This window comes from Taudactylus pleione, unplaced genomic scaffold, assembly GCF_031769625.1.
Source record: "Taudactylus pleione unplaced genomic scaffold, aTauple2 ptg000425l, whole genome shotgun sequence".
Classification (NCBI taxonomy): domain Eukaryota; kingdom Metazoa; phylum Chordata; class Amphibia; order Anura; family Myobatrachidae; genus Taudactylus; species Taudactylus pleione.
In genome coordinates, this window is record NW_028284827.1 from 81,127 (window position 1) to 98,239 (window position 17,113).

The window sequence follows — 17,113 nt, forward strand, 5'->3', positions numbered from 1 at the left end:
TTTTTTAAACGTTCCTTAAAGAGCCCATTTTTTTTTTTTTTCCCAGTTTTTGCCTTTTGGTCCAGGATTAAATGTAACCCATCTGTACAATAATATCACAATCCAATGTCAGATTTTTTGTTTCAATTTATTGCTCAAAAAAAAAAAAAAAATTGGGAACATCTTTTTTTGCCAAAGATATGTCCCAAAATCAAACAAATTGGCCCAACATAACTGTTGACATAAACATACAACAAAAATGTAAAAACATTTCACAAGAAAGGAGAGGGAAGTTTTGACCAGAAAGGAATATGAGCCAAGCACAGAAGGATTGTGGGAAAAGTCACCATTGCTGTCACCGTTTTTTCACCCGTTTTGATGGGGGAGGGAGGGCGCCAGACCGGGTCCGGGATGTCATCGGGCTGGCCTGTCCAGAGGCAGATGTTGTGGCCTCTGGACTAGGCACAGGGCTAGGCACATTTGGAGGATTGGCTGATGTTGTGCCAGAGGTGGAGGATCCTGATGATCCGGCAGGAAGGGAGGTCGGCTCCACCATGTGCTGGCGAACGAGCTGCTCCAGGGCATTGGCAATGCGGATGTTGGCCCTGGTATTTTCCGCCAGGGCCTGACCAATGGTCACGTTGGCCGCAGCATTTTGCTCCAGGGCCTCAGCCACCCGTAGCAGACTGGCGTCCATCCTCTGCAGAATCTCCGTATGGAAATCCGATTTGAAATTGAGTTCTGTGAGGAGGGACACTGCCTGCGAGGGGGATTGCCCTGGACTGGCTTCTGCAGGGTCCTCAGCCGGATGTACTGGTTCCTCCCCTGCCGAGCCAGCAGAAATTCGGCGGCCAAGGCTCCCCTCTGGAGCAGACTCATCCGCCTGTGTCTCTGTTAGGAAAAAAGAGAAAAGCCTCACATTAGAATCTACATATTGGCACAATAACATTTCAGAGTTTATGACATCAAAAGATTTACCTGGGACAACATGAGGAGCCGCAAAGTCTGGCATGTCCGTATCCATGTTGGACACGCCAAACACCTCCACAGGCTGCACACACCCCTGTGCCAGCTCTTCTAAATCGGTCAACTCCAATGACACAGGGGTGGGAACCCCACCTGTCCCCCTTGCATGCCTAGCCCTGTCCGCAAGTTTTTGCTTTAGGCGATATTTGAAGTCGCCCCATCTGTGGGAAAAAATGGAAGCCATTATCCTTTTGTTTAAAATGGTGTTTGTTTTTAGGGGGGGCAAGTGTTTACTTACCGCCGTTTGACATCCCGGGCTAGACGGACATAATCACCCACCCTATTGACAGCAACGGCTACCTCTTCCCACATTCTCCCCTTCTGGCTTAGACTCATATTCCTGTCTGCCTGTGGCAGGATGTCCACACACTTCTGTATCAAAATCTCCATCTCCTTTCTTGTGAAATGTGGCTGCCTTTTCTTTTTGGCAGCTTTGGCCGGAATACTGGGCCCAGCAGCCTCCTCCATGTCATTCTCCTCACCTATTTGTGTAAATATTCAGATTTCACAAAATCACAACTTGCCCAATCTTATGTTTCAAATTAATCATTGATACAAAATGCATGAAAGACTTACCGCCTGACTCTTGGGCATTGTTTCCCTGGTCTGTCGCCATGTCTGAGGTCCAAACAAGAAATACACCAGAATTTTAATGTGTTTTCGTGACGTATTTATACATGCGTCCTTATTTTGCGGCCGCATCATTGATTGTGCGTTCCTATGATCCCTCCTTAATTTGTGCGGGAAACGAAACACTATTTATGGCTTGGTGTGTCTCGAGTCGAGGTGGCGTTTTTGGATTGTTGGAAGTTACCTTGGCTGGAGTTTATTGTTTGCGTATAAAGGAGTTGGCGGTTGGAGATTATTTTGTTTGGTAGATTTGCATTTTTATTTTCCGTTCTCTTTTTTGTTTTTTATTTTTTTTACCTCGTTTCTTGATTTGTTAAGTTTTGTGAAGTCTAACTTTTGATCAATTGTTGTTTCATTGTGTTTCTTCATTTTTGTAAATTTTGGATCCATAATTTCATATATTTTAGCTTTTGATTAATTTCGGACCCAAAGACCTTTTGATTTGGACTCTTATATATTTGCTCTTGGTAAGTCCATTTTTTATCTTGTATTTGTGAACTAATTAGCGCATTTTTCACAGTTTGTATAGTGACTTGTATTTGCGAACTAATTAGCGCATTTTTACTACTTACTATTGTGACTTGTATTTGCGAACTAATTAGCGCATTTTTACTACTTACTATTGTGACTTGTATTTGCGAAATAATTAGCGCATTTTTACTACTTACTATTGTGACTTGTATTTGCGAACGAATTAGCGCATTTTTACTACTTACTATTGTGACTTGTATTTGAGAAATAATTAGCGCATTTTTACTACTTACTATTGGGACTTGTATTTGCGAAATAATTTGCGCATTTTTAAATGCTTATTAATCATTTTAATTTTTTTGAGGTTGCCCTTTCGCTTTTTGGGCTAACATTTCAACCCATTTTGATGTACTGTGTGCAATGTCGTTTTGCTCTTTTGCCAAATGTGTGTTTCGCATATTTTAAGTTTGGTCTAGCACAAAATTTAGAAACAAAAATGCACAGAGTGAAATTTTTCAAATAATTTTTGTGATTAATTTCAGTTTGGACGTATCATGACAATACCCCGGCATGTAAGCAGCAATGGATGGTATAATCAAGCTAAGTTGTTTTGAATTTTCTTTTGGGGTGGGTCCAAAGCCTTACATTACAATCTTGCCATTTCAGGTTGATCTAGGGCGGATTGTTCTGGCCATGCTCCCGGAAGCCGACCAACCTCAATCTCGTCCCAGGCGTAGGCATCGTTGGCGTGCAAGGCCCCAGATATTTCGAACACGTGTCACCCTTTTTGGAATGCCCGATGATGAGGTTTTAAGACGCTACCGTCTTCCTCCCAAAATCATCATAGACACTCTCTCATTAATAGAGAGTGATCTTGAGCGGCAAATTGACAGTCCTACAGCAATACCACCACTTACGCAATTTATGGCGGTGTTACATTTCTGTGCCTCAGGATCGTTTCAAACAACGGTGGGAATAGTGGCAGGCAACTCACAATCCTCCTTTTCCCGGATCCTGAGGGCAGTGATGGAGGCACTTTTCAAGCACCTCCATCATTTTATTCAAATGCCTTTGGATATGGGTGCCCTTAGTGTGGCCAAGGCCAATTTTTACCAAATAGCTGGCTTCCCACACATCATAGGGGTTGTGGATGGTACTCACATACCACTTCAGCCTCCAGCACGGCTGGAGGCCATATTTCGAAACAGGAAACACTATCACTCCCTGAATGTAATGGTGGTATGTGATGCCTCCCTCCAGATCCTGTCCCTGAATGCAAAATTACCAGGAAGTGCACATGACTCCTTCGTCATCCGGCAATCAGGGATATGGCACAAATTAAACAGCCTACAAGCTGGTGATGCGTGGCTTCTGGGTAAGTGTAGACCTTTAGTACATAACAATGTTAAGTTTGATACACAGTGATCCTGATGTTGTCTATTCTTTTTCACAGGAGACAGTGGATACCCTTGCATGCCCTGGCTGCTCACTCCTTACTTGGCTCCCACACCAGGTCCACAAAGTGAGTTTAATACCGCACTTACAGCCACCAGGCAAGTGGTGGAGCGCTGTATCGGCCTTTTAAAAGGCCGATTCAGATGCCTCCACCGCTCTGGTGGCGAGCTCATGTATGTGCCGGATATGGTGTCTAAAATTGTGGTCCTGTGTGGGATATTTCACAACATTGCCATAAGGAGTGGTGTCCCAATGCAGCCAGAGGATGCCTTACCTGAGGATGGCCCCCCCGAGGTTGGTCGGAGGTCAGTATGTGGGGGGGCCATACGCGATGATGTGGTGGCCCGATATTTTAGGTAATTATTGATCAAACAACAGTGTGTATACCCAATGTGTTACGGTTTTTTAACGTTCATCTTTTTTTATATTAATTCTTGCACCATCTTCTGTTTGTTTGCATAATCTTTGGCACTCCCACGATGACTACTTCCTGCTACCCTTCAAAAACCTTTCTGTGGAAACTTGGGGAATATATTCTGACACCAATATTGCAACGCCATATTTGTGAAATCATGTGGGCATGGACCTTCGTCAACCAGTTCTTGATTTGTTGTGTGTTTGTTTCCTGTTTTTGGTATGTGGTGTATTTCTGATTATCACTGTGTGTTTTGTTTGTGAGTGACCACTTTGTATTTTGATTTCTGTTGTGAATAAATATTTGGAGAGTGTAATTTGTTTCCTTTTTGGGCACGTTAGAAGCAAGTGGAAACAAAATCCCAAACGTTAATTTTACCTAAGGGGTAACCCAGTAATGAAGCAAGTGGAGCTAAAATGTAATATGTTTTCGGGGTACTAACCAACACAACAAGGAATCGTGTACAATCAGTTGCCTTCGTAAGATTGTCCTAAGCAGTTTGGCCACCAAATAGGAACCTGAAAAATGGTGTAAACTATCATGTTGACCACCACAAAAAAGGGAAATGACATTGGTACTGGGAGGTGTTTCTTGTGCCTGTTTGCATTCAAAATACAACACACAATCTGTAGTGAGTTTCTGGGGCAAACCTTGCTTGAAGAGTCTACTTATGTCAGTGTAAAGAATCTTGGATTTACTCCAAACGCATGAGACAGAGCTTGATTTTAAACAGATTTATTAAGAAACAATTTATAAAAAAATAAAAAAATAAACTAATTCCTAAGGAGGACCAACAGATGGTCAAGGCCCTGCATTAGCCCGGTGACCTGCTCCCGCATACGGCCCACACAATTCACAATCTGTTCCCGACGCCTCTGTTCCTCTGTGGGTGACAAAAGTTTGGGGATTAATAAATCGATAATGAAGCAACATTGTAAAAAAACAAAAAACAAGCAAACACAAACTTACAAGCTTGTGGGCCAAAAATAAATTACACGGATAAAACCCAGAACCCCAAAATGTCGTATGCCAAAAATACAAGGGCCCTAAAAAAAGGCACACAGGTGTGATATGTGTATGGTGACATCAGCAGGAACAGGTAAAGACAACCCCCAAAAATACCCTAAGGCGAAAAAAAGACAAAAAAAATGGGGACGACACATGATTACATACAAACAGTTTGTGGTGTCCAAAATAAACTTTAAAAACATACCGTTCTCCAAAACGAGAGAGCCAGAAGCCACTCCCTGGACCACCTCGGAGGTGGCTAGATTCCCCAACCCGAGGGGCAAGTTGTTTTCGCGATCCTGGGAGGGGGTATTTGGAGGAGGGACGGATGGAGGAGAGGGGGAATTGGGCTGGAGGGGAAGTAGGCCAGAAATTTCGGCCACAGGGTCTGGGGAGGAGGGGGGAATAGAGGAATTGGGGGTTGGAGAGAGGGGCCGGGACCGGCGTCTTGTGTGGCGATGCCGCCGTAGTGTTTACTGTGCCCCTAAAAAATGACCAAAAAATTGTTGTTAGTTTCAACAGGAAACAAAAAAAAAACACAATAGGACAGACATGAAAACATGCACATGCAGATATGACTACAATGACTCAATAGGACAGACATGAAAACATGCACATGCAGATATGACTACAATGACTCAATAGGACAGACATGAAAACATGCACATGCAGATATGACTACAATGACTCAATAGGACAGACATGAAAACATGCACATGCAGATATGACTACAATGACTCAATAGGACAGACATGAAAACATGCACACGCAGTTAGGGCCCACAAGATAAACTTGAAAACCACAGTCCAGAACACTTACTTTCCGCAATCTGCATGCGAAAGCATGCCAGCAAGCGGGGCGTCCGCCGGTGCAGGTCCGACCACCTGCGCTCCAGCTGGCCAATATGTCGGCGTGAGCCGAAGGAGCGCAGGCGTCGACGTACCTCCGCATATGCGGAACGCTTGCGCCTATTGGAGATGGGTGGAGGCTGACTGGTGATCCTCCTGTCCATCACCTCCGTCAGCACCAGCAGTTCGCGCCTGGTGAATGCGGCGGATCTCATGATGGCAATGGTGTTTTTTTGACAAAATATTTTTAATAAAGCACCACAAAAAAATTTGATTGGCTAATGTATTTGGGAAATTAACAGGACAAATTCTATTGGTTAGTGTATGAGTCATGTGTTCGACAGGGCCACAAATCTCTTGAGAGTTATGATAGGCTTGATGCAGTGACATGCGTAAGCTAATTTAAATAAAGAAATGAACCACAGAAAAATTGTGGGGAGACAAACAAATAGAACAATTGTTTAATTGGGGCTAACATGTCTTTGGAACAATAAAAGCGAAGGTTTCAGCCGTACGTATTCTGCGAGCAAATACAAACACGGACAAGATTAAAGTTTATTGCATTGTGTTGAAAAAAAAAAAACAATTAAGCTAATTGATACATTGATTGGCATGATACGATTGAGGGAGGTAGGCCGAAAAAACGAGCAGGTAATCGGAATCTGACAGTCCCACTTCCGGTTTGTACTTGTGCGTGCGTTCCCTTCAAGCCATTTCGGGGATGTACGCTCGCTATTTGGCACGCTCGTTAGTCAGAGGAGGGGTCGCCTGAGTTTGGGGCGGATTTTTAGCTGCGTAGGAAAAAACAAGCGAGTGCTTGAATTTAAATATTTTTTTACGTATGGCGAACGTACGTACGCCCACTTGCGAGTGGGTCTGAATGAGGGTCTATGCTCCAAGTGGCCCCACTGTAGGGATGGCCATTAGAAACCAATGGTTGTCAACCACTGATGTTCCTGATTCCGTGGAAATTCTTTTTAAATCGAGTGTTTTGATGGTTTTCACCATTTCATGCTTATTTCTGATGGCTTATCCAATGTCCATACTGCTGCAGACGCATTGGAAGGAGTTCACGCAATGCTTCTTTGTGCACGTGCGAATCCCTGGAGTCCACTGGGCAAGAGTACTAAGTAAGCATCGATGGCTAATGCCATTGCAAGACATATTGCAATTTCAGCAGCAATGCTGCCACTATTGGACAGACATCTTGCGACAGCCATTCCAACCCCATTGCCCTCCTGAGCATGTAACAGAGCTGATTATGCACGGTGAAGTCTTGATCCGGTTTCTCTGCATTCGATATTGTATGATAATAGGTGAAAGGTGCAGCGGAACTGCAGCCAGTACACAAACATTTCATCTCTGGGTTCATAGAAAATGCAGCGGTGGTAGTTCCACCACTGAGGCCAATCAGGTAATCATCTATAATGCTTACACATCTGTTCCCTCGCCTCTCTGGCAGTGTGATACACCGGGTGTAGTAGTGGGCACAGATAAGTTAGGTGTAGTTGGTACAGCTGATATTTCTTCTCTTTTGGGAATGACTGCACAAGCTTTACCCACCTCAGGCTGTAGCAGAGAGGCCAGTCCCATGCACACAGTAACATGACATAACGTGACAGCCTTGGTAAATGGAATAATAATAGGGGCGTAGGAGGACATAGATCCGGGTCAGGTCACTGTATGAAAAGAATGATCACCATAGATACAGTACTGTATGATAGAATAATGCAGCACAAAAATGAATATAGCAATTTCAACAAAGTAGATTGCAATATAATGGTGAAAAGGCAAAGAGCAAAAATCTTTCCAATAGTTAAATGAGCTTCTTTATATTTGCTGCTGCAGCACCTCTTTGGCTTCAACTAGAAAAAGAGCAACTTCATGGTTGACTCAATATACTATACTTTAAGCTTAGCATAAAATGGGTATACAGTAATAGCAACACAGATTATTACTTAGCAGATTTAGTAAAAACCTCAAAACTGTTCAATATTATACTCTAAAGTGCACACAAAGGGCCTGATTCAGAGCCGCTCGTAAGCGGCCTCTTGTTCGCTCCGAGCGATGTTTGCCCAACTGCACATGCGTACGGATCGTTATACACATGCGTGAACCAGTCAGTGCGGTCGAAATTCATGCAAAATAGCGAATGCCTGATAATTTGAGTGACAGAAAGAGGCGTATGTGGGTGGTAACAGGGGAAGGTGCTTGAAAACGGGGAGTGGAGATCAGAACGCAGGCGTGCTTAAAGGTCAAAACGGGCGTTTTATGGGTGTGCATAATTAATACACCAGCGTCATTGACCACGTCACTGGGTTATTTTATAGTCAGAACTGCTCGCAAGATTGTGGTAGCAAAAACCAACCCCAAGAATAGCGAGCAGTTCATACACTGGTCGATGTACTCGATTAATCTAATAAATAGCGGACATGACGTAGGATGCGAGCGGCCAGGGGGCGTAGTTTCCAAAAAACGACCATAAGTTTTGTTCGCTCATTCAGACCTAGAGGCGTGAACAGACCGCAAAGATCGAATGGTTCATTTGAATAGCCACCCCTATTTTCTGGACGAGCGAGCGCTAATTGCGTCCGGCTCTGAATCAGGCCCAAAGTTCTGTTGTTGGAGTACTCTGTTGCTGGATGATCACTGACATATAACATGCATGTATTTATAATCCACAATTGGTAATTGCAATAAATTTACATCTAATGCTGTTCTTTCCTGATTCCAGAGAGCAATAGCTTTCCATTGATAAGTCACAATAAACAGTTCCACTTGCAATATATCCAACTCATCTTCAGACTTGCACAGCAGCAATAATTCAGTCCCAGAGTGCTCTTTAACTCAGTATTCACACAAAATGTCTGCCGCTCTTCACTGACATAGTCAGGCACTGTTTCTCTAGTAGCTCAAAAAAGTTAAATATCACACTTTTTACTCAAACTCAGGGCCCGATTCAGTCCTGCTCACTAGGATGCCTTCGCACGCAGCTTGCCGATGTTTGCAATCTGCGCATGTGTACGCATTGCAGTGCGCGTACGCGAACTGCTCGCTGCGCATAACTACCTCACTAGAATGAGTGACAGGAGAAGCAGTTTGTGGCTGGTGACGGGTTGGTCAATGAAAATGGGGGTGTGGTGGTGTGAACGCAGGCGTACCTGAGGGTCTCAATGCCATTTCAGAGCCGTGCATAATTAAGACGCAGCATCATGGTACACGTCACTTGGCTGTATTTTACACTGAAGCGCTCGGAGTGCTTGCGGTAGGGTATGGTCAATCACAAGTGCTGTGCATGCATCCGATGGTACTCGATGTTACCGATGGTTGCATACACATCCTGAAAATGACGTGCATAAGTGGGCATCTTAAGGCAGGCTGGTGGCATCTGCATACACACCGCAATCACACGCCAAGACATAGTGGGCGTGCTAATGCCTGGCTGTGCGATCGCGGATTTGCATACTTTCGCTGTATGTGTACGCATCTAGCGAGTGGGTCTGATCGAGCCCTCAGTCCCTTGCACAGTTCAGGGTGCAGACACACTGTCTTCATCTCTCAGTCTCAGCTGGTGCTTCTGCAGTAGTTACTCAGCACACCATATGCGGGTACTCAGTGATTTCTGCCACCTCACCATTCAGCGATAACACTTTGGCCAATCTCTTGTCTCTCACAGCAGACTTGTGGCAGCTCACCCTACTCTGCACCCCACTCCTCGGCATCTCCCAGTCTTCACTGCACATGTGCAACCACAAACACACTGTCCTATGGCTGACTTGTCTCAGTTTTGGCGCATAACGGCTCCACCTGGTGGCAGCCTCCTATATTGCAATGTCCATTGGCTCCTGTCAGAGCCAGGGGTATCACCATAGAAAATGGGTAATTGGCTGCCTAGGTATTGTATCTGTTTTTACTGGGAGGGTTTTATCCAGCATTATGGGGCCACACGTGCTGTGCTCGGCTAAATCCACGTGTGTGTGTTAAAATGTAATTGCATGAGCTGTAACATTGTGCATTGTCCCAGGGATTCCACGAGTTAATGAATAGATTCTGGAGTTGGATCAGCGCTGTGCGGTTTATCATAATCGTTAAGTCTGCTGCCAGATGATGCTGACACGCGCTGTAAGATCCAGCAATTCCACTGCAGAACAGTTTTAATAAGGCAATGTGTCAGAAAGGAATGGGCTCCCGGAGGCAGCGCACCCGCCCTTGAATAATGTGCAAACTTTAAGTGTCTGCTGGGATTGTGTGTTCATAAGGCAGCCAGGCCGAACCTCTCTACTTTCATCACGTTGTCTAATTGCTTAGTGAATACGGTTAGTTTGAGATTCTATTTTTAGCTGCGGACAGATTACAGCAGCGCCTGTGGGTCCATACTCAGAAACTGCGCCAACACTAGCCTGTCACGTGGGAGACGGAAACATTTTCAAAACCAAAACGCTGGGTTAGGGGGGTTAAATGACCTTTAAACCTGTCAGAGTCCATCATATTAACGTGTACTGGATGTTACAATGAGTTCCCATTATCCTTACCTACGACAGTGAAAATTTCAAAACTGTGCCATAGAATCTAAATAATGAACCACTCGGCTTCACCCCCTGTTCCCTGTTTTCCTGACACCATGTCGCAATCTTTACTTAATTTCAGTCAGTTGCCCAGGATTCTGACGATTTGGCTGGGACGGACTGACGGACCTGGATGTCATTCCACATCTCCCAGCGACAGTGGTGCATTCGGAATCAGTCAGTCAATCAGTTCGCCAGTGCTGGCTTTCCCAGACATACTGCCCAACAAATGTTTGAGCACCCCCTCCGTCCGATGACGCGTGAATAGCGTCATCGGACCCCTCCAGACCGCCCACTTTTGCCAGGGAGGTGCGGGGAGGTATGAGTGGTGGAGGCCAGTCTGGGAGCTTTGCTCTTTCCTGCAGGGGTTGGAGCACCACCCGATTTTCGGGAGCTACCCAGCCATTGCAGGAGAGTTGGCAAGTATGCGTTTCAATGGCATATAACCTGCAGCAGTGGCAACGCAATTTGGACCTCAATCAGAGCCGCTTGCAAAAAGCGAGCGCTTGCTCTGAATGAGGGCGGCCGCATTTTTTTTTTAAGCCGGCCTCCTGGCCGCTCGCTAAGCTGTGGGTGACTACCCACAGCTTTTGCGAGCGGCCATGTGATGGTCGCGATGCTCACGACCATCGGGCTTGCGACGAGACCCTTGTGGTAGGGTCTCGTCTGCCGCAAGCCCCAGTGAGCTTCCGGCTCTAATAGAGCTGGAAGCTCACTACTGACATCACTGGTGATGTCAGTAGGGCCGCCCACAAACGGCAGACGTTCCTTCAGGAATGCCTCCATTTGTCCAGCCACTCCCCCATCCCGTCTACAAAACGGGGCGAGCTGTCAATCAACATCAACAGCTGCCCCGTTTGTAGCGAGCCCCCGGAGCGAGTGAATTTCTCACTCGCTCCGGGGCTTGCGTACGCCGCGCGTGCTCCACCATCAACCCGCTTGCGAGCGGGTCTGAATCAGGCCCCTTGTCCCCCAGCCCCATCTCACCTTGGATTTGCACATGGGGCTGCAAAGAAAAAACTGCGAGTCCTGCAGCACCGTAATGGTGGCATACAGCCACACTTATTCTCGCCGCGAGGGGACTCGCACCTAATTGGATTAAACCCAGTTATTTCACGTACAATATGCTGCGCAAACCTACATAGCACTCACTCTGCATCCGCTCCTATGTGCTTTACTTAAATATAAGTATAACTGGCCAACTCCTTCCCCCTCTAAGACCCCTGAAATAAGCGCGCCACGCTGCCGCATCGCTGACTAGAGGTGGGCAAAGTTGAGGCAAAATTTAATGTGAATCAAGTAATAAATCAGACGATTTGCAGAGCTGTCAATCGTCCAGGTCCGCTTTGCCATTGTGTACTGTATTTGTAAATTCTAATATTGCAGAATTAAACTGTTGAATACAGCTGGGAACACAAAGGTCAATGAATTGTAGTGTTTGGCGGTGCTGGGCTCGGGCTGTGATCTGGGAAATGTCAGGACAAATTGCAGAATGAGGTGAATATTTTGCAGAACAGTTTTGAAAGTAACTCTCTCCTCAGGGGCATGTCTGCACAGCCGGCCCTCTGGACATGCAGGAGGGGGACTAGAGACACCGCTCCGCCCGACACTGACTGCGCCATGATCAGCATGTGAGAGTTACAGCTGGGCGGAGCTTTGTAGATGCAGCTCCGCCTCCCACTCGCACGTCACCACTCCTGGCTTCCTATAATGAACCAGAACGCGGTGGCATTAAGGCAGGGAGGTGCGCTGGAGCGGCATTGTGTGGTTCATTTGTAGTTAACAAATTAATAACTAGAGTTTCCTTAATTAAAAAAAAAAATACATTTGTAAATAGCATATTCCCAACATGTACCCCAGCACTGTTCCGTATCTGGGTCAGGTTTATAATACTGGCTACGGAGTAATTAAACTTCAGAGACCTGAATATGGAAGTGCTCAATTATTCATGAGCTAATTCAATTCTCCAGCATGTCTGCTGCCTGCTAAACAGGCCGAGGCTCAGGTGCAGAAAAGCTGGGGAATATGGTGAAGGTTGGAAGGGTCCCAGTAGGTGCACTACCAGGTATGAGTGTCTGACCAGCTTTACATTTTAGTGTCATTTATTTGAGTCCTTTACAACTCTTCTTAAGCCGCATACACATGTAACGATATGCTCCATGAGCGATATCGTTAAGTGTTTCCCCTGCACTGCCGGGCTCAATAGCGTTAATGATATCGTTGAGTTATGGCACCCTCCCTCATGCCCGAACTTGCAGAACCTGACGATATCGTCAGGTTGCCCTGCAAGTATGAGCGATGAAAGACATCGTTAACGAATCGCAGGAGTGCGCATCGTTAACAATGTCTTGCATACACACTGGACGATATTGAACATGATGAATGATAACTATATCGTTATCGTTCATATCATCCAGTGTGTATGCGGCTGTGGTCCCAGCCACTAATGCCTGAGCCCCAGTTACCAATCCCTAACTCCGGCTCGTAGCTCAGTCATTAAACCCTAATTCCCATTCTTAGCCCAAGTGGCCAATCCGTAACTCCGGCTCTTAGCTCCCGTCACCAATACCTAACTTCAGATCTTAGCCCCAATCACCAATCCCTAACTCCGGCACTTAGACCCACTGACCAATCCCTAACTCCGGCACTTAGACCCACTGACCAATCCCTAACTCCGGCTCGTAGCTCAGTCCTTAAACCCTAATTCCCATTCTTAGCCCAAGTGGCCAATCCGTTTCTCCGGCTCTTAGCTCCCGTCACCAACATCTAACTTCAGATCTTAGCCCCAATCACCAATCCCTAACTCCGGCACTTAGACCCACTGACCAATCCCTAACTCCGGTTCTTAGGCCAAATTCCTAATTCCTAACCCAGAGCTCGCGAGAAAGTTCTGTCCCCGCGAATCCTCTCTGCAGACTTTTCAGGGTATTGTACTGCGACGTACAATACTGGGCCGAATGCGCGGTGCGATTGACGCGTGCGCACATGAAACATGTTGCTCCACTGCGTTCAACGATATTGTTCAGAATCCCTGGCCACACCCAGTTCCTCCCATCCGAAAGTGCTGCATGTTGAACCCCGCACATGAAACCAATCCATTCCCCATGAAATTTGAATGCATCTTTCCTAAAATAGGTGCATGATCTCGCAAAACACTGTTTACGTGGCGCTTGTGCATTTTGGTAGACGTGTAATTATGTATTTTTTTAATCTTTTAATATGACATCTCCCAGAAAAGCAGAAAGCAATTTAGAAAATGTAAATTGTTTTAGCTGTGAACGGCCTTCCTTGTCTGTGGCCGCCTCCGTAACCTGTTGCTGGAGAACAACCAACTGAGTTCACTTCATTAAAAACAGCTGGAACTGACTAGGAACAAAATACCTGGAGGAACCATAACATTCAGGAAGTTGCCAGTAGACTGCTGTAAAGGCCCCGTGTGAGGCTGTAAAATACAGTTATATCTCTGGTAATCTTCCTAAGTCATCATCTGGAACTCAGGAACGGCTTGCAGCCAACGCAGATGCACTTTAGCTTGGACGGAGAGATGCAGGAGATCAGCAGAATACAGTATGTCTGGCGTGATTAGCAGTGCGCTCTGCAGGAGGGAAGATCTCACCTATGGGGTCTGTGCTAAGGGGGTGAGTGTCACCGCGGGCAGCAGATTTCATCAATAAGGTCAATGAAAATATATTTTTCTGTTTCGGCGTTACAATAAAGAACCTGTTTTAATGTATTACAGGTATTAGAGAGGTATTACAGAATATTTTGGATATCTGAATATTCTGTATTGTGGAATATTTCTATATCATATAATGAGATATCTAGGGAATGGGACTCAGACCTAAACACAGAATGTATTTATGTATTTTATACACCTTATACACACAGCCTGCAGGTCATTATATACACCTTATACACACAGCCTGCAGGTCATTATATACACCTTATACACACAGCCTGCAGCTCATTATATACACCTTATACACACAGCCTGCAGCTCATTATATACACCTTATACACACAGCCTGCAGGTCATTATATACACCTTATACACACAGCCTGCAGCTCATTATATACACCTTATACACACAGCCTGCAGATCATTCTATGCACCTTATACACACAGCCTGCAGCTCATTATATACACCTTATACACACACACAGCCTGCAGGTCATTATATACACCTTATACACAGCCTGCAGGTCATTATATACACCTTATACACAGCCTGCAGGTCATTATATACACCTTATACACAGCCTGCAGGTCATTATATACACCTTATACACACACACAGCCTGCAGGTCATTATATACACCTTATACACAGCCTGCAGGTCATTATATACACCTTATACACAGCCTGCAGGTCATTATATACACCTTATACACACACAGCCTGCAGGTCATTCTATAGACCTTGTACACACAGCCTGCAGGTCATTATATACACCTTATACACACAGCCTGCAGCTCATTCTATACACCTTATACACACAGCCTGCAGGTCATTATATACACCTTATACACACAGCCTGCAGGTCATTATATACACCTTATACACACACAGCCTGCAGGTCATTATATACACCTTATACACACACAGCCTGCAGGTCATTATATACACCTTATACACACACAGCCTGCAGGTCATTATATACACCTTATACACAGACAGCCTGCAGGTCATTATATACACCTTATACACACAGCCTGCAGATCATTATATACACCTTATACACACAGCCTGCAGGTCATTATATACACCTTTTACACACACAGCCTGCAGGTCATTATATACATCTTATACACACAGCCTGCAGGTCATTATATACACCTTATACACACAGCCTGCAGTTCATTATATACACCTTATACACACAGCCTGCAGTTCATTATATACACCTTATACACACAGCCTGCAGATCATTATATACACCTTATACACACAGCCTGCAGATCATTATATACACCTTATACACACAGCCTGCAGATCATTATATACACCTTATACACACAGCCTGCAGGTCATTATATACACCTTATATACACACAGCCTGCAGGTCATTATATACACCTTATACACACAGCCTGCAGGTCATTATATACACCTTATACACACAGCCTGCAGGTCATTATATACACCTTATACACACACAGCCTACAGGTCATTATATACACCTTATACACACACAGCCTGCAGGTCATTATATACACCTTATACACACACAGCCTGCAGCTCATTCTATACACCTTATACACACACAGCCTGCAGCTCATTGTATACACCTTATACACACAGCCTGCAGCTCATTCTATACACCTTATACACACAGCCTGCAGCTCATTCTATACACCTTATACACACAGCCTGCAGGTCATTCTATACACCTTATACACACAGCCTGCAGGTCATTATATACACCTTATACACATAGCCTGCTGGTCATTATATACACCTTATACACACAGCCTGCTGGTCATTATATACACCTTATACACACAGCCTGCTGGTCATTATATACACCTTATACACACTGCCTGCAGCTCATTATATACACCTTATACACACAGCCTGCAGGTCATTCTATACACCTTATACACACAGCCTGCATCTCATTCTATACACCTTATACACACACAGCCTGCAGGTCATTATATACACCTTATACACACAGCCTGCAGGTCATTCTATACACCTTATACACACAGCCTGCAGCTCATTCTATACACCTTATACACACAGCCTGCAGGTCATTCTATACACCTTATACACACAGCCTGCAGGTCATTATATACACCTTATACACATAGCCTGCTGGTCATTATATACACCTTATACACACAGCCTGCTGGTCATTATATACACCTTATACACACTGCCTGCAGCTCATTATATACACCTTATACACACTGCCTGCAGCTCATTATATACACCTTATACACACTGCCTGCAGCTCATTATATACACCTTATACACACAGCCTGCATCTCATTCTATACACCTTATACACACACAGCCTGCAGGTCATTATATACACCTTATACACACAGCCTGCAGGTCATTATATACACCTTATACACACAGCCTGCAGATCATTATATACACCTTATACACCCAGCCTGCTGGTCATTATATACACCTTTTACACACACAGCCTGCAGTTCATTCTATACACCTTATACACACAGCCTGCAGCTCATTCTATACACCTTATACACAGAGCCTGCAGGTCATTATATACATCTTATACACACACAGCCTGCAGCTCATTATATACACCTTATACACACAGCCTGCAGGTCATTATATACACCTTATACACACAGCCTGCAGGTCATTATATACACATACACACAGCCTGCAGGTCATTATATACACCTTATACACACACAGCCTGCAGGTCATTATATACACCTTATACACACAGCCTGCAGCTCATTCTATACACCTTATACACACAGCCTGCAGGTCATTATGTACACCTTATACACACAGCCTGCAGGCCATTATATACATCTTATACACACAGCCTGCAGGTCATTATATACATCTTATACACACAGCCTGCAGGTCATTATACACACCTTATACACACACAGCCTGCATGTCATTATATTCACCTTATACACACACAGCCTGCATGTCATTATATTCACCTTATACACACACAGCCTGCAGGTCACTATATACACCTTATACACACTGCAGGTCA

The 17,113-nt window shown here is 44.9% G+C and overlaps 1 protein-coding gene across 2 annotated transcripts in view; it reads left to right on the forward strand.

Annotated features, from left to right (window-relative positions):
* SORCS3 (sortilin related VPS10 domain containing receptor 3) overlaps nt 1-17,113 on the forward strand; it is a 648,995-nt gene that overhangs the window by 36,785 nt on the left and 595,097 nt on the right. The window contains exon 1 of one of the 2 annotated variants that reach the window (XM_088447258.1): nt 13,790-14,035. The exons of the other annotated variant lie outside the window; for it this stretch is intronic. Within the exon in view, the coding sequence (XP_088303384.1) occupies nt 13,967-14,035 (69 nt within the window). The 5' untranslated portion in view covers nt 13,790-13,966. Of the gene's footprint in view, nt 1-13,789; nt 14,036-17,113 lie in introns of those variants that run through there. 2 annotated transcript variants of the gene reach the window in all.